This window comes from Ptychodera flava, chromosome 16 (assembly GCF_041260155.1).
Source record: "Ptychodera flava strain L36383 chromosome 16, AS_Pfla_20210202, whole genome shotgun sequence".
Lineage (NCBI taxonomy): Eukaryota > Metazoa > Hemichordata > Enteropneusta > Ptychoderidae > Ptychodera > Ptychodera flava.
Window position 1 is genome coordinate 11525137 of NC_091943.1, and position 21373 is coordinate 11546509.

Below are 21373 nucleotides of genomic sequence, written 5' to 3' on the forward strand. Positions count from 1 at the left end.
TGTTGGTAGTGACATGACAAAAAAAGTTGTATGCATGAATTTGAGTGAAAAATTGGCCATTTAGAAATACTTATAGAGTATGTGATTTTTAATAAAGCTGTAACCTACAAACATTCACATAAGTTGCATGTATAATTCTGTAAACACAGATCAGAATTACTGAAATTTAGTGGATTTTGGGAGCAAACTGTGAGGCTATGCATACAAGTACGTTGTTTGGTTAAGTAAACTTACTTCTCATAATTCCCCTCTCACTGCAACTTCAATGTTAAGGGTGTTAAAACCACAATCAAAGTGATCAAAGCGTGACCAACGTTTGATCCAAAGAAAATAACATAGAAGAGCAGAACAACTTTAGGATAGTGCTTCCTTGTCAACAATGTTATTATGCATCCCTAAGCCCTAAATCACTAACAATACAATGTACACACTCCAATTCACACCTCAAATAATAGGTATTGCCAGTCTGCAATGTAGTTGTCTCTGATTGTTTGTATATAACTGTTGTCATTGTGATGTGCTTTGCCGATTATGTTCAGTTACAATTCTGTAAAACTGAAATATACCTTACTGTCTCCAACACTGCCTCTGTGAAAGGCTGTAGGAAATGCCTGTTGCATGGACCTTGGAAGGTACACACGTACATTCCTTGTGTCTCTTTCCTATAAAGTGAAACAATATATAGGCAAATATTTAATTCACAAAACTAAAACATTTTTCAAGAATCACTAACAACAACTACTGGTCTCATTATTCAAAAGAAAAATTTGAACTTATTTTTGTATTACACTTTTATTGCCATAAATGTGATGTAAATCCTATATTTACAAGCAAGCAATTAAATATTATTGTTATTACTATTATTATTACTCTGTGGTCAGTATGATTAAGATTGTTGACAACACTTCACTTACAGACTCTACTTTTGCTTCCAATGCTCTTATCAATTTCAAGTGACTTCACATGTGGTACTACCAATGAAGTATTTCAGCAGATTTATCAAAGTCATCAATTTATTATGACACCAAAAATGTTGTGTACAATACAAACACTAAAGGCTTACCATGATGTCTGATAGAACTGAGGTTACGTGAGTATCATGCCCTAGGAGGGAAAAAAAGCAAACTTTGATCATCTCAAAAAATTTGCATGTACATATAATTTCATCATCAAATTATTTTTGTGAGAAACCAAGTTTTGTAATGATCCTTCAGAAGAGTGAAATTCTATGTAAAGACGGACACTGGGCTTAAGAATAAAAAGCTGAGATTTCAAACATTGGATAAATGCTCTTGACTATAATAGATGACTATTCATACTCTCTGAAAGTCATGTACTTACGGTCCATTGCCTCTTGCATGTCTTCATCATTGTCTAAATCAATGTGAACTCTCTCTCCTCTCAAACTAGACACACCAGATTTCTATGAAGGATAAACACAAGTGATAAATTGACGGTTCAGTACAAGAGGGACTTTATAAAAGTTCTCAACATATTTAGGACAATAGTCAAAAAAGATTTAAAACCCATTTAATATACACCTTAATTTGAAGAAGTTGTCATACTGATTTTCAAGATGCATCTTAGACATTGTTAAATTAAATTTCTTGAATAATGCATTATTCAAGAAAATTTAAATTGTAAGATGGGGACTAAAAATACAAAGACAATCCTCACTTTTGAGCAAAAATGACTAATGTCCCTTTTGCAGTGAGCCATAGAATTCACTTATGTAAAAAAACAAACACTACCAAGTATATGTATCTTATCTGTATACTCTGTCAAATACATAAAACAACATCATGCAGGTAGCTTTGTATATTTATGACAGCAACAAAGTTTGCCATTGAATTATAGAGTGCTCTTCACATACTTCGTCTTTCACAAGTTGCCTATGAAGTGAAGTTCTTTTTCTGGATCCAATGATAATTTAAAGAAAGTATGCAGAGTTCCACAAAAATAACAACCGGAATACTGACATACTATTACATGTTACCTTTCCGGCTTTCCCTTGACTTTTAAACTTGGACTTTTTCTTTGGAATGTCATCATCAGGTTTTTCTGTCGGTAAACCTGAATAAAAGAAAAAACTTGAAAGACTGATGGAAACATTGTGTTTAAAGTCCATGAATCATGCATTCAAAACTTTGTCACCTAATTAACTAACATACGAATATCTGCATATGATGAGATACTAGTATAACACTTATGCTTACCGGTACTATCATTATTTAAACTACTTGTAATATATGGAGAAAGCTCCATAATAAAACATCATTGCCCTGCATACTGTTCCGTGTAACAACATTTTGTTTCACTTGTAAACACTGATTGTATATGGAAAGAAATGTCCTGATTGAGTATGTAATACAGAGTTATACGGCGGTCCTAAACTACACTACTTCTAATATTAAAACTACAGTCGACATCACTGCTAGCTGCAGTACTATAGCCCGAGGTTTTGTCTGGTTTTGCAGTCTGATCCACATACCCAGGCAAAACCTCGACCTACGGCACTGCAGTGCAGCTACATAACTGCTGCATGTAACTATAAATACCTACAGTATTTAGCTACGGTGCAAATAAACCAACTATTTGTATTTTTGGAGAAAACAAAATTTCAAATTTTAATTAAAATGTACCTCCGCCAAGAGTGACAACGTCTCGTTTCAAAGTCGGCTTTGCGACATCTCCCGCATCTCCAACTGCCTTTCTCTTGTCACCCTTCTTCACAATTTTTGCTGAAGTCTCTCCCTGTTTGGCCAGAAATTCTTCTTGGTATAGAAGCAGGTCTTCCTCGGTCTCTCCTGGTTTTGGACGGCGCGGCAACATCTTGGTTTGTAAATAAAATGTCAAAGTAACCACAACGGTATTAATCTTCCTGGCAAACCACGATACGCAGAAATGTGAACCTATGTCCACACTTTTGCATGGGCGCAGACATGTTGTATGTTTTTCTGTTTGAGGGCGCTTTAGCTTGCGCAAATCTTTGCGCAGAAGCGTGAAAGATTGCTTAGCAACAACAACACAAGTGAGAAGTTTACCTGTGTCTGCTGTGGATATCAACTGAAAACCAATTTTTATGGTAGGTAATGGGAAATCTTTTCATTTCTTGTGTCTTCATAGAGATATGGGAAACTTAGTGTCGGTCTGGTTTGGTTAAGAGTTTGGTGTAATTTGTTGTAATGCTTGAAAATCGTGCAGTTGTCACTAACTTGCAACTCGCGACGTGAGGTAAGCTTCCACTCCCAGGCCTGGCAAGAAATGTCGCGCTATCAAATAACGGACAAGTAAAGAGGAAATCAAATAATTTAAGGTTTGCAACAAAATTTAAAAAAAAAGATAAATTAGTGATTGAGATAATGACTGTGTGTCGACTATTTTCCAAAAAATATAGCTTGTCTGACTTTGAACACAGGCCCTGCATAGTTTAAGTAATGACGATGTCAAGTAACAATGAAATAAATCATGATGGATGTGCAGTATATAGCTGCATTACTGTAGCTAGCTCGAGGTTTTTGCCTTGGTTTCGCCGTCCAACTTAAATACCGAGGCAAAACCTCAGGCTATATTTCTGGAGCTAGGGTGTATAATACTGGTGTATCCGTGGCAAAATATGACCGTGTGACTTACTGTTCCCTGTTATGATTGTTTTGTAGAACAATGACTGAACCTCCTCTGACAGATCAGCAAAATGCTGAACAAGGCGGAGATGCCAAGAATGAAGACGACAAAGCCAGTGTTAAAAGTGCTGGTAGCCAAAAGGGAAAGAAAATACCATCACCTGTGGCCAGCGCGAAGGATGACGCAGCTGCCGATGCCAGAAATATGAGAAGAATCATCGCTGAAGATCCAGATTGGTCACTGGCCACAGTACCACTACTAACAGAGCTGTGTGTTTCTCATATTGTTGAGGAGTTTCAAAGTAAGTCCATATCTCAGCTAAGTTCTTCAATTTTTGGCTGGTGCTACCATTGCACATGTTGATAATAAATTTCTTATGTGGGTTAACCTGTCACCTTGTCTGTATAACCAAGAAGCAAATATCAGCGCCACCTTTGTAATTCTGAGTGATGAATTTTGAACAAATCGAGTGTTAGCACTAAGCTGTAATGAAATTTCTGTTAACATTTGAATACGCCTCAGAGACATAAATGGACTCAAATTTTTACAGTACTTTTCATCTCTACCACTGGTGGGAGCTCATTTTAAATTTCTCGGAGAAGTAAAAGTTTTCATCAGTTTTAACAGTTTTTCAAAAATCGAACATTTAAGTTTTACTCATTGAGCTAACACAGTCATGGTGGCTATTTTAAGTTTCATATATCAATAAATGTTAGGTAATTTGTTTCTCTAGTAACAATACCAAACTCTGCGTGGTGATACCTGATTTTTATTCTTGATTTGGAAAGAGAACAGCTGAAAGTTTCATGTGGAAAGTTTGAGAAAAAGTTTAAGTCTTTCATTTTTGAGGTGCATACCACCTTAATTGATATGGTTGGTATGTGAAATAAGGTTTCTCCATCACATACCTGTTTCTTTGTTAAAACTAAAGATCGGATAAACTGCCCGTGTTTATGTATTACCGTGAACATGTTCACTTCTGTTTGTAGAACACATATCGTACAATTTGACAGATAGTTGGTATTGGATATATCTTTGATCTTTCATTTTTATTAATAAACCTGTGGGATGCAAGAAAAAGAAAATTTAGACAAAGTTGCAAAGATTGTATCGTGCAGAAAGTTTAAATCTTTTTTATTTTCTGAAATGGTAAACATAGCAAGGCTGTCAAATTTTAGTAGAGTTGAGGAGAGAAATTTGGCAAAACATGGCAATTAACATGTACCATCACACCAAAATGCTGCTGAGTTCTAACAAAGTTGAATTTTTTGAATTTTTATTGAAATATCTGTAATTGTGTTATCTTAGGTAACTTTGGAAAAATCTGAATATGGTCATCAAACTTACTTTAAAAAATGGTGATGCAATGCTTTAATGAATGTTTTTTACCATTTGGCAATGCCTCACATGCACATATTCACAAAAGTATACATTTTCTTACAGATCACCCAAAACTTGATGAGCTTCTACCAAAGTACAAAACCAAAGTATTGGAAAAGATCTCCACAGATATCCCCTTAAAAGTGGTTGCCCATCTAGTCTCAGATGAAGGCTACTGGAAAAGAAGATGCAAAGCACGCTGGGAAATATGCGATGTCTCCAAGTATGGAGGCAGCTGGAAACGTATGTTCTTTGAGCGTCACCAGGAGAATATTGTGGAGCATTTCGTTCCGGAGTCCACAGATATTGCTGTTGTAGAAGACGTGTTACCGCTGGCTGCACCTTACATTAAGAAACTCAATATTAAACAACTGTTGCCACCAGTGAAGGAAGAACAGATGAGACCACTGGAGGACATGTCAGATGCTGGGAGTGAATCAGGAGATAACCTCCCAAGCATTGATCATTTTGAATTCAGTCAGATCCTTGAAAAACTTCCTTACATTGAGGAATTTCACGTTACTTATGGTGTCAGAGACTGCGGTATGAACTTTGAGTGGAACCTGTTTCAGTTCACAAACCGTGACTGTCTCCTACTTTCCAAATGCGTCAAGAAATGCAACACGCTCAAAGTCTTCAAACTGCATCGTAGCAAAGTGGATGACGACAAAGTCAGGGTTTTGATCAGTCACATCCTGGATCACCCTACACTGGAAGAGCTTGACCTGGAACATAACATGATCGGTGATTACGGAGCCAGGGCCATCGGCAAATTACTCAACAACCACAGTAAACTGAAAAGGCTAAATCTGTCCAACAACAAGATCAGGGCCAATGGAGCTGGTGCAATAGGCTATGCACTAACCAAAAACTCAACATTACAGTATCTCAACTTGAGACTCAATAGGCTTGGAGATGAAGGTATGTAATCTAAACAAACAGAATTACTGTTTAATTGCCACATGTACTATATTAGTATAGCCATATCAACAATGCAGATAAGGCAGTGCTGGTTGTAAGTAGGGCAGTGCTGGTTGTATATTACATGCTAATTGAACATTTTGATTGCAAATATTTGCAGGAATGTCTAATGCAGCCACATTCTTATATTATTATTCTTATATGTCTTACAGAACATTCCATGCTAATTTAAACCTATCCATAAACAAAAGAAAAACTATTAAATGTTTACATAAATGTATGTGCAAACAATGTACCTTTATCATGAAACAAAGAAAATATGTCCATATTTTACAATTCATACTAACATAATACGTTAAAGTGCTGTTTACCAATAGGCCCCAATAGCGTACATATACACTCTGACATTTATAGGCTTAGAGGTATAAAGACAGGTACATAGATTTGTAGTGTAATTTTATTTATACATGTATGGCAAGTCTCACAGCAGCAGAGGACTGATTAAGACCAATCAACATTCAAAATTGTATGATTATCCTCTCCAAAGACCTCCAGGTTTTCCTGTTCACAAATTTTCTGCCAACAAAAGACTATAATGAAGGTCGTCATATTGGCAGTTAATTGGTTATTCTGAGAATCACAAAGCCAAATTAATATTATTTAACTTGACAGATAATTGCAGCAATTTGCAATTATCTCAGCTGTTGCCATCCTGTGACACTTTGCATGATATTTTGATTCCTTCTAATTGACATCAGGTGGCCAGGCAGTCTCAAGGGCCCTGCTGAAGAATTCCACTTTAGAGGAGATTGACATGGGTAGCAATGACATGACAGAACCAACTGCAGCAGTTCTGTCTCAAGTTGTTGTTCAGAATCAAACACTAAAGAGGATAAACCTGGCATGTAACAGACTTGGACCTGTAAGTTATACCATGCATACTTTAACTTCCAAAAATGTACACATCAAGACATAATTGAATATCATCATAAGCTAATTTCAATTCAAGTCTCGTACAACCATTTGCTGTTGATATTTTTATGATTTTCACCATTTCATATCTTTGTAATTTGAAATTTTTCGATTACCCTCTAAATAGATTTACAATCATGATTGTCATGATTCCTTTGTTAACCAATTGGCAGTGAGCATTCAAATACACATGCATATGATGACAATAGTCAAACTTTGTTTCCCATTCTGAGATAATGGAACCTTTCCAAGAGCGCCCTCACAAGCACCATGTATGCACCCTTTTGTCTTCAAACTACCTCAACGCCATCTGTGTTCACTTGAGACACCACTGTTATTTTACAGGACGGCGGTAAGCAATTACAAGAGGGAATGGAAGAGAACAGCACAGTAATTGAGATGGATCTGAGACTGACAGAGGCAGGACAAGAAAGCGAATACTGCATCAACCAAATACTGAAGAAGAATCAGGAAAAAGAGAGGGAAAATCGACTTGAAAAAGAAAAGAAAGAAAAGGAAGAGAAGAATATTTAAGAAACATTTTTCCGTCAGGCTACTAGTTCAGCACATAATATTCTTAAACACTGTCAACAGAGGACTGTCAAAAACAAATATGCCTTTTTATTCTGGTAATTAGATATGAAAAGCAATCCGACAAAATTATCTCATATATTCCGTCCACATCCCAGGCACATGAAGGAGTTTTCAAAGAGTGTATAAGCACACAAAGCCCAGTGTGGAGAAAATCACTGTGCAAATATGTGAAGGTACAGACGATTTGTGATATACAAGTAAAACCAATTTGTTACTCAATTACCTTACTCTCTTTTTTGGAATTCAAGTATTCATTGATTTTTCTGGCTGTATAGGTATTGTTTGGAAAGCTTCATTTACGCTACTTCTGTGTATTATGTATTAAGATTTTCAGATTGTGCATTCCAATAAAGTATGTGCACAGAATTATAAATGAAGTCGTGCCTTGGATCGGAGTTGCAGAGGTTGACTTGTTTCCCAGAATGCTATGCAGCAACACATCCCAGACTTATAGCTGTGATTTATTGTTCCCTGGTGAACTTCCTTCTTGCTAGAATAAAGTTGAGGTGCCAAGCACGCAGCAGGGAGAGGAAACTGTATATTAATAAGTTGGATGCATAGATTGAGATGGTCAGTCAGATTGCAAAGTCTCAAGTGCCCTTGGTACACAAAGCAGTCATTTCCTTTCACAGACTTTCAGTGCTCTGACAGAAAACATCATTACAGAAATTTCAAAGACACGTTTTCTTTGCTCGGAGCGTGTTCTGAGGATGCAGCCTTTGCTGTAGCTTGTACTAGGTAATGGACACGTCATTGCCATAGGTTTGTTCGGTGATTACCTTCAACTGTCGGCCGGCATCGAGATGTTTCTCCTTAATTTCCTGTCAGCATTTTGTCAGCAATTTGAGATCATTGCCCGTACAAAATGACCGAAACAACATTTGTTGACCGGATCTGCGGGAGTGTGTCTCAGGTGTGGCAGTATTTACTTCACAAAGAACATTATTACTGAGATAATAACAAGATCAACAGAACATGTCAGCTGTCATTCAACTCAATGGGGCCCAACTCAGACACGCACTTCGAAACTGCATTTCTTTCTATTTTCACAATCCACATCAGTTATTCTTTTCACAGAGCAGGTAAAATCATTTCGGTCTACTGCTTTTTTTCGGTTTAAATTGGCGACTTCAACCTCTCTGATGCCATTTGATGTTGTAAATTTGTTCAATGTATGTATAGTGCGTGGAGAGTTTGAGTTGCTTACCCTGGGACAATCTCAACGCTGCAAAGTTGAAGTGCTAGTCGAATAAACATGAAGGTGCTTGGGATGACAGTCGAGAGGGGCCAAAGGTGCTTCGTCTGAACACGCGAGAGTGAGCTGCAATGATAGTTTGTAAATAATACAGCAATGCTGTTTTTGATACCGATATACGCTAAAACCCCACCTGAAGCCGTAATAAAATTTTAGGCAAAAGTGAATCATGTTCACGTTAAAATTCCACATTTTTTTCTCGAAAATTAATTCATTCAAATTTCCAATCTAGCATATTTATGAAGCTTACGATTATTTGTACAGGTGCTTGGAAATGTCGCGTTTTACTTCGCCTGTAGTAAATTGTGAAAAATAAACAAATCCGTGCTCAGTAAGCTTGTCAGGGCCACATAGTGACGGTGTCGGTGGTACGAAACAATATTCGTCTTTTGGCATAGAATACACAAAGACTCGTACACCTAAAAACATAACCGAAATACAATTTTTACTTGTATAATTCACAGCCGAGAAATTGTACGTAGCCGTACATTGTGAGTATCATTTTCGAATCGATTGTCAGATGTTAACGTTTGAAATTCCGAAAATTCCGCTTGGTTTCCCTTGGATTTCCTCACATTAATGATCTGGCTGGAATTAAGATTATATTTTAAATCACTGCACTCGAGAAATTGCCAGGAAACTCCTTAAAAACGCTGCCACTAGTAAAGGTAACAGCCCTTACACCTGGGGAAATTTCAAGTTTTCAGAATTTATATTAATCTAAAGATATTCGAATGTGGATGTACAGTTCAAGGGAATGTTAAAAATGCATTACGTCGACGGTAAAAACCTTGTTGTTCTGGGTTTTAAAAATGTATGCAAAAGAAACAAAATGCAATGAAAAAACAGAAGTGTCCAATGATGTGGTTTAATTTTAAAGTTAATATTGAAAACGCCTGTTCTCAAGTAGTACTTTACATGGCCGATGGGTGAGACAGTAACAGTGTCATAGAGGATCATGGGTATGATGACGAAAAGCACTGTGCTATTATGTCGATGCAGAAATAGCTACAGGGGATTTCACTGAAAGAATCACGGATACAAAAAAGTTATGTCCAGCGAAAAGAAATATTACATTCAATATATATACTCTAATGACACGTCGGTGTCTACTTTGTTCCGGCACTCCTGACACGGAAATAGGCCCCTGAGACCGAGAAGAATTTATGGTACAGCACCCGGGGGGTATAATGGGGCCTCGAAGAAACATGAAGGTGTGTTGATTGGGGGCCTTAGATTGATGACCCCGAACTGAACGTGGATTTAATTTTTTTTGTTAACAGAATCTGACGAATTACAGACAGCAGAAGATGCTCGAGCTAAAATGAATTTTAATAAGCCATAAATAGTCTCTTGCTTAAGGCGGTTAGCATTAACTTCAGTTTCAATGATGTAGAATGTTTGTTAGATTTATTCAGGCTTCCAAGTGAGGACTTATGATTTCTGATTATTCACATTTATTAGTATTCTACATACAACCTATCTACCGCAGTTCCTAACTGTATGGCTAAGTCTTCCCAGAGCAAACTAAGAACATTGACCGTCAAAACGGCTTGAAGTTTTAAAAGAGTGTTCACGTGTTCAGGTTCATCCAGTCAACGATATAATATGCAGCCTGCAGATCCACATAAAGGAGGGGCGGCCATTCTCTCCTTTCCCCGCAGTGCATATCCGCATTTTTGTGCAATGTCCCGGGGATGTGGCCCCCGCATTATATATGCAGTGTGTCCTCTTTAGAAGCGAGCAGGGCTTTATCGGTATTGAGTTGGTAATTGCATTGCTTTGCCAATGCAATGCCGCAATCTTTTCACTTGGTCCCGCAGAAAAAAAAAATTAACTACATTGGAAAAAGAGTGATGTCAATTACTCGACCGTTGCTTTGAAGGAATGCATGTCGCTAATTCACCGACAAATTATCCACTTAAAAGGACCTGACATTATATTTTGTGATTATAATATTAGCTGTTGTCGTGCTAATATATGTGTCAAGTTACAGTCAAATCGTCGGTGTAAAAAGAAGAGCATGGCAATATAAGGTTTTATGTCGACAGTAAATATGGTAATTTTGGAAGAAAAGCTGAATTATCCTTCCCATCAAAAATCTACTTTTATTTATAATGGTACCTACACATAGTCCAAACCTCTTGACTTGTACATCAGTGTTAGGTACGGAACTGAACATTATGCTGTAGCCAGTTGGCAATGATTCCACGAATATGATTATGCGGACAACATCTCGTCGTCAAAGATTGGCTCTATATTGGCTTGTATTCGTACACTGAGTGATGTTCGTTGTCTTGTATCCCCACGATAAACACAAAATGTAGTCGGTATGAGTAGCCAATACAGGGGTAAATTGCCCCTGTATCGATATAAACAGTTGGTCGCCGATTCGCAGATTTTCATTAAAAGAAGATTGGAAAGGCCTTTTCATATACGGCTATGTTTCATAAATCTAAATGAAGGTGCTTTTACACAGTATCGTTTGGGAATTCACATCGTCAGAACTCTAGTTTAGGAAATGTTCGACCGTTGACGAAGTCCATTATTCCTATTTTAGTGTGTATTCGACTCTTTTCATGTCGCACGATTAACTTTTTGTGCGGCTGAATAACGACAACAGATTTGTGCGGCCAATGAGCTATAACAACACTGAAGCCATTACACACATTAAAATAATACTTTGTATGTATAGAGGGCAGTTTTGTTTTACATGCAACGTAAAATATTTATCACGCTTGAATTATATATACACTTTAAATACACATATTTTTTATCATTAATGAAGGAAGGCGAGCTATTTCATTAGTAAATTCGTTTACATACAACCAAATGTATTATTTCATCTATGAGCAAATTTGTCTTATACTTTCATCGTTGTATCAATAATTATCTGTTTCTTCTATATACGACGCATTTGCGATATAAAATCAACAGCCTACACATGCAGTGGTAGCCATGTCAACAATATGGGGCCCAAACTGACGGCCAGGTCTTTATTACTAACAATCCGTATCGGTGTCATGTTTATGAAGTTAATACTTCATTTATACATGTATTTCTGAACGATAAAGATTCAGCAATTCAATGTCAAATGCGTATATCATATCTCAGCTACACTGTATTTCCCTAGGCCTTTGAACTTATTTTGAACATCAAATATATTAGGATGCCCTAGTGGACAGTTTACCTCAAAATTGCGCTTGTGTGGCGGAGGTAAACAATGAATTATTTTCTCCTGAGGTCTCCTTATAATTCTGCTGAAACCTTATGAGAAACGATTTATATGCCAAATATTCCATTTGAAAAGCAAAATACAATGATTGGAGCAGTCTTTTTATGGCTTTAGTTTAGTTTCCCCCGAGTGTAATGCAAGTCTCGGTAAGCCGATGTGCCCTACAACATTGGAAAGTTTAATTTATCGGCTTAATAAAGAGCGACCGGTCGGAAATCTCTAGCTTGTTGGGAAGTCATTATAAATGTCCACAGATATGTATCAACGTTAAGCACACATAAGCTCTCTCGAAATGATGTCCAAAAATCAATAGTAAGTTGTTTATAGGTCAAAGCGTGGACAGATGTGTCTTTGAAACTACAGTGTTCATTAGAGTAACACTGAATCCCTATCCCTGGCATGGCACCGAGGGGCAATTCATTTTACTTTCTCTCTCACGAGTTTTACTAATCACACCTAGGATTTGAACACTGAAAGATGGATTAGGTCAACTCTCGACAAAAGCTGTGATTACTGGATCAGATAACATCCAGTCCTCAAGATTCTAATCCCTAAAGGCCCGACCTTTGATTAATCCCAGCTTCATTTTCCAAAACACGAGTCTTCAACTCCTTCCCTTTCTCCTCACGTATACATTTCTACTCCACAACACTGACCAGTGCATATGTCGCGTGGTATGTTGTCATACCTCGTCTAATTATTCATATTACTTCTGTGGTGTATTTAGAAAGCATGCTGAACGATAGCTAGCTTTGACCATTCACGCTATACATTCGATACAGTATTTTTGACAACCCCATTTGTAACTCTTCCAGACGTTTGATGGACAGACTAGAGCTCGATCATCGTCTCGGTTTGATTGCAAACAATATGGTGCCATGAGCTCCCTCTTCATGTTAAAACATTATGCAAATTTCGAATTAGAAAGATAAAAAGAATAAATCGTACTTTAAAAGAAAATTGAAACTTGTATCGCGAGAATTAAAATCATGTAACAGTGAAAACTTTATTGGAGAAAGAAATTAATGCTTATTTATAATTCAAAATGGCGGCAATTGTCTGTAATCTTATTTCCACAAAAAAGAAGATAGAAAGTGTAACACTCTCAGCAAGTTTTAAAAAGAGTCCACACAAGTTAATGATCAGCAAAGCACTGTATGATTAGGAGAGTTCAAAAATCTGTCTCCGAGGTACTGGGTGCATCCTACTCCAAATTCAATCGATCTACCGATCTAGTCCTCGAATACAGAAATAAATAAGCATACTGTTTATATTGACAACATAAGCACTGTAAAGTATGTGATGCTTTATGCAATGATAAGGCATTTCGGTTGCTATAAAGAGTGAATTAACGGATCTCTATCTCTCCTCTCTCCCCCTCTCTCTCTCTCTCTCTCCTCTCTCTCTCTCTCTCTCTCTCTCTCTCTCTCTCTCTCTCTCTCTCTCTCGCGTTGCTTGTTGAAAGTAACCATAACCGTGACCTTCGATTATATTTTCTTTATTTTTGTTCACACTTTTCACTATGTTACATATAATTTCATTATTACTTATTAATCATGCAAACAGAGTATATCGAGTACAATATGCAACGTTGTTCTTCATAAATGGTTCCTTTCAGGACTAAACATTCACTTACCGACAGTACCATCGGACATTAAACAGACACAGGCTGTATCGACAGTTTAAACACAAAGAATTTCAACATGATATCGCGAAAAAGACAATAATTTATGGATGGAACAAAAGTAGTGAAAAATATCATAAATTATTGCTAATGGGGCTGCTTTAAATTAATGTTTCACTCCTTTTAAGGCTTTCGCGTTCGAGTACGAGAAAGGTATATTTCTAATTAAGACCACTGAAGAAAATAGTGTAAGCTATACCATCAAAAATGATATTCCTGTAAAATTAAACATACTGATCTACATATTTATACAGAACAATGTTCACCACTGTATGCTGCTGATTTGCTGTTTTGGCAACTTCCCACCATGACAATATCATGGAAAACAACTGTTACAAGCATACCGACGCCTGCGCAGAACGACTGCCTGCCAGAGACGATTTGCATGTATATTGTAAATCGGGGCAAACTTCACTTATCGTTCAATTTCACATTCGTCTTGAGTGGGGATTTGCCGTGACGATTTTTACGCCCGAAGGCATTTTTTCCCGCTGTCCAAATCAAATACCATGGTTACGACCTTGAAAGTCACCTTATATCGTCCTTGCCTCCGCCATTTTTCAACTTTCCTGTCGCCGTTCAGATTTTATTTCCTTCCAGTGCGCATGGTGGAAACAACAGTTCTCTCGAGAGAAACTCGTCAATTTTTAGCACAGTTCAGTGCGCATGTCCGCAAAGATATACGCGAGGAAGAGATTTCCTCCACAGAACAATTCTAATGCCAATATATACCTCGAGTGGAGATGTAAATATTTATCTGCATTCTCCATTGCACAGCTTTTTAATATCAGATTTAAGTGCACGTACTCCTACTGTCTTGCATACAAATATAGACTTTACTAACGTTACCCCATTGCACTTGATGGCAGTAAAAGAGCTTAAAATTGATTGATTTTAAATAATAGTGATCTAGAAAAGATCCATATCTGGTCCCTTCGCCCATGGACATTGAGGTTCAAGGTCGACCTATGTTCCCTCGCTGCTGTAATTGAGGCATTCTTACCATACAAAATATACTGTTCGCATCTTTTACATTGTGTTCGCTCTGTTGTTGCCAGGTACAATTTCCAAGTTGAACGTAAATAATCTTGTTTCATGACATGTATTCCTATAAGTCTGTAATGATGTTTCACGAAGAATCTCACTCTGATCATCTCTTCTCGCGGAGGGTACGGCAGAGGGTACTGCCCTGTTCATGCTTACACTCCAGCAGATGGCCGATGGACAATTAGGAATATCTAAATCACACTCTGGTCCATGCAGAGTGTGGGAAAGGGTGTACAGTTGTATTTTCACGACTCGATGTTGAATGTTACTATGCGGTGAGCTTGAGATAATGGAAACATATACAAGCGCAGAGGCAGTATCGAAGTATGAAATGAACATTGTACGCTAGATCGTTACTGCGAACTGACCTTTGTGACTAGACTCTGATTATGCGGTGGCCCGTTTCCCAAAACCATCCATTCTTTGAACACCATTTCGGTTTGTATCCTAACATTATCGTTTATTGACTATGCTTTCCTTTTTTTACCCGATCATGAACATTGTTATCATAGCTCACCTCGTTTTGGTACAGCATGATCACATGGGCCTGAAACCTAATTCAAAAAAAAATATCCTTCATAAATTTTGGTTAAGTCTACAATGACCTTTGAGGCGATTTTCCCACTGGACAGCACATTAGCTGTTCATGACAGAAGTCTTGTTCTTTCGCATACTTATTGCAGATTTACAATTAAAAAAACGGAAACGGAAATTTCGCGATAAGCTGTGGAGATTTGTATGCATTCATTCATGGACTGTGATAACCAACGGAATGCTGCCCATGCATAAACAAGGTTCTTTTTGCAGTAGAATATTGCATCGCATTTTAAAAGGACTGACCCACAGCACACAAAACAACAGTGATTTCTTAATGCGTTTTCAAGTTTCCAATCAACGTACTATTAAAATCGTATCATCTTTCTTGAAAGAAATTCGATGTTGTGTCGTGTATATACCCTGACACAAATTGCAATGTTGATAAATCACTGTAAACGTTAATTAAAAAATTACAGACACATTAAGACATATTAGCAACCTGTGTTCCATCGATTTCATTTTCTTTCCACTTCGAAAGTCCCACGCGGTTCGGTCGAGGCATTCGGAGATCGACAGTATTCGTGACAAAAATTTTCAAAAAGTATTTGCTGTCGGCTGTTCCCTGTTGAATATTTAACATTTACGACTTGATTTTTCCATGTATGCATCACTGGTTGTATTCAACCATCGAGGGACTATGTGCCGCCTTACTAAAAATCCCCAGACGGTGACTGGGTAATTGTGACCGAGTGCTTTGAGTGTAGTTCCGTGTATGCAACACTGCTAGATTATTGAGAGGCATATATGCGCGATGGGTATGCATGATCATATCAGCTGACGGCGATTGGAGAGATAAAGTCGTGCCATGAATACTTAATTCCGATATCACTCCATATATCAAGATTATCAAAGCAGACAGTCCAGCGGTGATCTTGATATTGACTTGTTTGTGAAAGACGTGGAGTGACGTTTTCCATTTAAAAGCCTACTCATGGTTCTTTCCATTTGGATTTTAAGAGCTGCTAGAACTCTGCATAAAACCTAGCATCCATTCATTCACGTTGATAGTGAAACTTATTGCCAGTTTGAACGAAGTGACATTGACTTTGAATTACATCTCAATCGATGATTTTGTCAATTACATTCAGAACAATTCATTGTTTGTAAAACACCCAATGGCAATGAAACATTGTTGGGAATCTGCTCCAGTCCGTCTGTCTTTGTATTGATGTGCGTGTATATACACAAATTATTATTGCGTACCCATGTACGCTGCACACATACATACATACATACATACATACATACATATATACATACATACATACATACATACATACATACATACATACATACATACATACATACATACATACATACATACATACATACATACATACATACATACATACATACATACATACATACAGGCAGGCAGGCAGGCAGGCAGACAGACAGAGACCCATGCACCAATCACTACGTATATATGAATATGTCAGGATATTCAGCGATGGTTACTGTAGTCATAAAAATTCAACGATACGTGATGATATCACAGAGAGAAATGACAAGATTTTTTGTTTGTTTTATCCACAACTCATGTATTATCGATGTAAAATGTGATCAATGTTGTTCTATAAATCAGTATGTATATACAAGGAAGTCAATTAGAAGGTTCTGCGAGGATGCAAAGGCAGACACCTATGGAGGGGCCGGGGAAATCTAGCAATTTTTCGCTAATTGTCATAAGTATCCCCTCATGACCTAAAGATAATTTGAAGTGCCCATCCCACCTCAAAATAATTTTGAAGTATCCCCAAATGTCTTCCGTCCACAACGTAGGCGGTGGCTGTTAAAACGCAAAACAGTGATCACTGGGAAAATGGAAAATACATGAATTCCCCTAACATAACGAAATAAAAACTGTACATGACGAATGGGTGTACAAAACTAAATCTAGCATGATATAGGCCTACTTGAATATCTTTTGATTTAAAATCTGCTTTTCATTGTTTTCCGTGAGTTTTCTTTCCATATTGGTATTGTATACATGAATACAGTCTCAGTGTCATTCTCTCACTCTCAATAAACTCACGTTCGTCTGTGTTCGAATCAGAACTACTTTCACTCTCACGTTCTTCACAGCTGCCGTGGATCGCATGGTTCAGCACTTTTTATTGCAATGTAATTCTGATCCATGAATATGAGTTGTGATTATTTCAATTGTACAGCCTCACATGGGACGTAATATTTATGTTAAAATACGACTATACACAATGGTTTTTGAACTATTGCCAACGGTTTGGTAAACTCATGTAACGAAATATCAAAGTGGTATCAATGCATTTTGTACAAAAACAGAGCCATCTATGGTTGAGTAAGTGACGACTGAAATAAACATTTGAGGTTAAAAACATATTGACTGGTTGTATTTGGAAACATCAGTCTTGTTCACCTTTAGTCTGTCAGTGTGAGTCTAACAGGAGCCATTTATCTCTTGAGACTAAAGAATTGTTTTTGAGTGACACTCCCCAAGAAGAAGCCAGTCAATGTTTGCATACTGTTCCACTTGAAGCTAGTCTGTCGTCGAGTGTGGGTGTATCGGAGAGGGAGTCTACATGGTCCGTTAGAATGTCAGTCGCCAATTAGTCTGGCAGCGCTCAACGCACACCTTTGGTTTCATGACCCTACTGGAGAATACTGCAAATTATTGGGTTTGGACTGTGAGCATGAATTCCCAAACGAACGAGAGGGTCATTGTAATCTATATCATTTGTGTTTGAACTGCTCTCAAACAAGCAACGTTTCTCTTGACACAGCGAAGTGAAATGTGCAGTTTCACGTGATTTTGCCAACCTTTCTGGGTGTGACACGGTCAATATTGGTCCACCATGAAATTTACAATCAGCAGCATTTTTTGTAACCTCTTTTCAGCCCAGAGTAATCCCAAGTCCTCCGCACGTACCCTAAATGTGTTCAAGTGCCCCCAATTCTCCAGCCCCTCCCCTTTTCAAGAGATGTTCGTGAACACACTCGAATACATCAAAGATGTTGGGGGAAAATAAAGTCATCCATTTTACGGATAAAATTTTTAACAAATCCTCCAAATTAAGTGCTGGCCCAGGAGGTCACCATGAAAATGATTGTAAATTGGTTTTTATGGTTGAACGGATGGCTTGGCTGCGCTCCGGCGACCCTTGTGGTATGCTTGCTTTTAGCGTATGTCATTCCCCTGATGGAATATTACGTGCTCTGAAACATCAATATATTTTGTCGTCTTTGACAGGTGTGGCATAGATACTTAACCTTCCAATCGATTGGTTGGGATTATCGACAACGCGGTGGCAGATGGTTAACGTTCGGAAATTATTGGCTTATCTGACATAATCCACAGGAGCGACCTTAAAATACCAGGCCGTCCTCTGCTTGTGCCAATTTTCGCTGTGGGCTCCCGGTCGCCGCGTTACATTTTTAATACCCTGATACCCCTGTCCTTATCGATCATCTGCTTGTTAGCGATCGACTTCAGCTCGAGCAAACTGTGACGGGAATTTTGAAATGAGACCAAGCTTACGATATACCTATTCAAGGGTGACATCTTGTCGAAATTCATTCTACCTGACGAAACGACTGTGTGTAAATGGCGTTGAACAATTACCGAAATATTTGTATTTTGACATTCACACCACGATCATTGTGCATAAAAATCTTATCCCCATCGATGGACCCTCAAAACGCAAATTATCGCGTAGTTTCTTTCTCTGCGATGAATCAACTTAAGTTACAGACATTGTAGGACAGGGGAGTCTAGTTCATATTGTAACTAGGTTATATCGAGGTTGAGAGCATTGCATGTGTACAAAACCTATTATCACAATATTATAGGGTCTTTCAGTATTTATTTTCCTGGTTAAATTGGGTTGCAGCAGATTTTTATCGCTCCGCTACTCCGGAAGATTAGACCGGACAAAAATTACAAAAAACGTGATGTATGTAAGGCCAGGAAAAAATCACAGAGTTTCTCTTCTAACGATCGTCTTGCTGAGAAAACCACGCTCACCTATATCTGTAGAGGGGAGAATTCCGTTTTTAGCGCACAACGTCATTTGACCGTACTCTCGCACTGCGCGGACTCGTTTTGTCTTAAGTATATCGATCGTTCAAGCCCGAAGACATCAATTCCTGCTGAACAACTGCTTCTTTATATGCAGAGTGTTGACAAAGGTATAGCCAGGGAGGCAGATGAGGTAGCTTTTTGTATGCACAGCCGTCAGCACGGAAAATATTGACTCTCTCGCAGAACACATTTCCCAATCACATAACGCTAATTTGATTGTGCTTTACATGCAATGTCTGTCTTTTGATTGCCATAGAACGTGACAAGGCGCAAAATATTCCATTCCTGTTTAGACGCTTTGAAACATCACGTCGCATAGAAGAAAGATGCTTTTTATTTCTCGTGAGAGGTTGCAGCTGAAGGAGAGAATTTGCGCCCTGGCAATAAATAAAGTCGTTGAACGGTGGGAAATGTCGCTATTGTGAATAAGAGTAAAGCCATCGTGTCTTGTAACTTAATGATAACAACAAACCATGATGATGATGATGATGATGATGATGATGATGATGATGATGATGATGATGATGATTAAACTGCTTTTAAGACGTTTGTGTCCAGATATTTTTATTCTTAGGGTCCTTTCTCTGTTTTCATTCTGTGCATATTGTATTTGTTTTTTATTATGTTTGTTGATATTGTACTGTTTGCTTGTTTGTATTTATTTTCTCGGAGTCTGTTATTGGGCCTTTTGGCCTGTTGACCCGTCAAATAAATAAATAAATAAATAAATAAATAATTAAATGATGATGATGATGATGATGATGATGATGATGATGATGATGATGATGATGATGATGAATATCGCCTTGATTGTCAGTATTATCACTCGATTATTGATTTAGTATTGATTTTTAAATGTGTACAATTCGGCGATAGTATAGGAAGTAGTCTAGCTCCGTTAAATGTTTTGTAATTTTTGTTGTTTCATCGTCAGGGTAATCTGTTATCCGTACATAGCGTGCTATCGATGCAACATTTTCTTGATAATATGTAATGGACGTCACATTGCAACACGCAATAAACAGCAGAAGGAATTGCGATTTAAACCACGGTGTACAGGTATTCTTTCGTTGACATTTTACACTAAAATTGAATTAAAAAAGTGAATAAGGACAGGGATACACGTCACTTTCACTTACAATCATGGATCGTACTTTGCATATTACCAAGGTTGCAAAAAACTGGAGCCATGCTACCGTTAAACGATCACCAACAAAACGAGTCGCATCACACAGAAAAAACACTTTGTGTCCTCTTTTTCTCTGAAAAAGTTCTACTTATATCAACAACGCTCCTTATTGCCTTATATGTTTGTCGTTTTAATTCTATAAAACAGACCTGAGAATTAAAATAATTAAACGTCACAATGCTGGAAAACCCGTCAACATTTATTACAAAGACTGTTAAGATGAAAAGGGTTTTGGCTCATTAGAAACACGCCTTCGGTGAACGAATGGCCAGTGAATGGCGTGCACCAGAATCTCATTACAAATGCATTAAACTGCCTTAATCTCGTTATTGCCATGCGTCAATGTTCACTGAAACCAACATGGTTTGAAAGAAATTGACCCGGTGGTTTTTGCGTTAATAAATGCGAGTTAAATGGAAAACAAATCATTTCGAAACAAAATATGATCACGCATGATGAGATGGGATCGTGTGATGTTTTGTGAGTGACAGCTGTTCCGATTGGATGTTTTGTTCCAATTATATCATCTCACAATGCTATCGCAATCCTCGTGTCGCACAAACCGGCATGCAACGGATATCATGTAGGTCGGAGGATTAAAATTATACACCACCATTCAATAAAAATTGAGGAGGGAATCTGAAGGTGAAAGGTTTGGTAGACGTTGGGCGAGATCACCGCGAATATTAAATATTCAACCATTCATATCATTCTTACTATTTATTTCATTACCAATGCTAGGTTATTACGTCATTATTACATAAATATTTCAGCGGGGTTTTTTTGTTATTTCCACTGTTTTACTGTGACATTGCCTT

At 37.7% G+C, this 21373-nt stretch overlaps 1 protein-coding gene across 2 annotated transcripts; it reads left to right on the plus strand.

The window, feature by feature from the left end:
- The first annotated feature begins 2999 nt into the window (after positions 1 to 2999).
- LOC139152817 (dynein regulatory complex subunit 5-like) lies at positions 3000 to 7864 on the plus strand. Of its 2 annotated transcripts, none has more exons than XM_070726162.1 (5): positions 3000 to 3085; positions 3660 to 3925; positions 5068 to 5925; positions 6684 to 6847; positions 7243 to 7864. In XM_070726162.1, exons 2-5 carry the CDS (start codon positions 3664 to 3666, stop codon positions 7429 to 7431), a joined length of 1473 nt encoding a protein of 490 aa, XP_070582263.1. In that variant the 5' UTR covers positions 3000 to 3085; positions 3660 to 3663; the 3' UTR covers positions 7432 to 7864. The 2 variants fall into 2 exon arrangements, with proteins under 2 accessions (XP_070582263.1, XP_070582264.1); XM_070726163.1 differs by having other exon boundaries at positions 3010 to 3089.
- The last annotated feature ends 13509 nt before the right edge of the window (positions 7865 to 21373 follow it).

Coding starts and splice junctions, on each gene's coding strand:
- LOC139152817 (XM_070726162.1), top strand. CDS start 3,664: ATGACTGAACCTCCTCTGACAGATCAGCAAAATGCTGAACAAGGCGGA. Junction 5,926..6,683: donor CAATAGGCTTGGAGATGAAG/GTATGTAATCTA, acceptor AATTGACATCAG/GTGGCCAGGCAGTCTCAAGG. Junction 6,848..7,242: donor CATGTAACAGACTTGGACCT/GTAAGTTATACC, acceptor GTTATTTTACAG/GACGGCGGTAAGCAATTACA.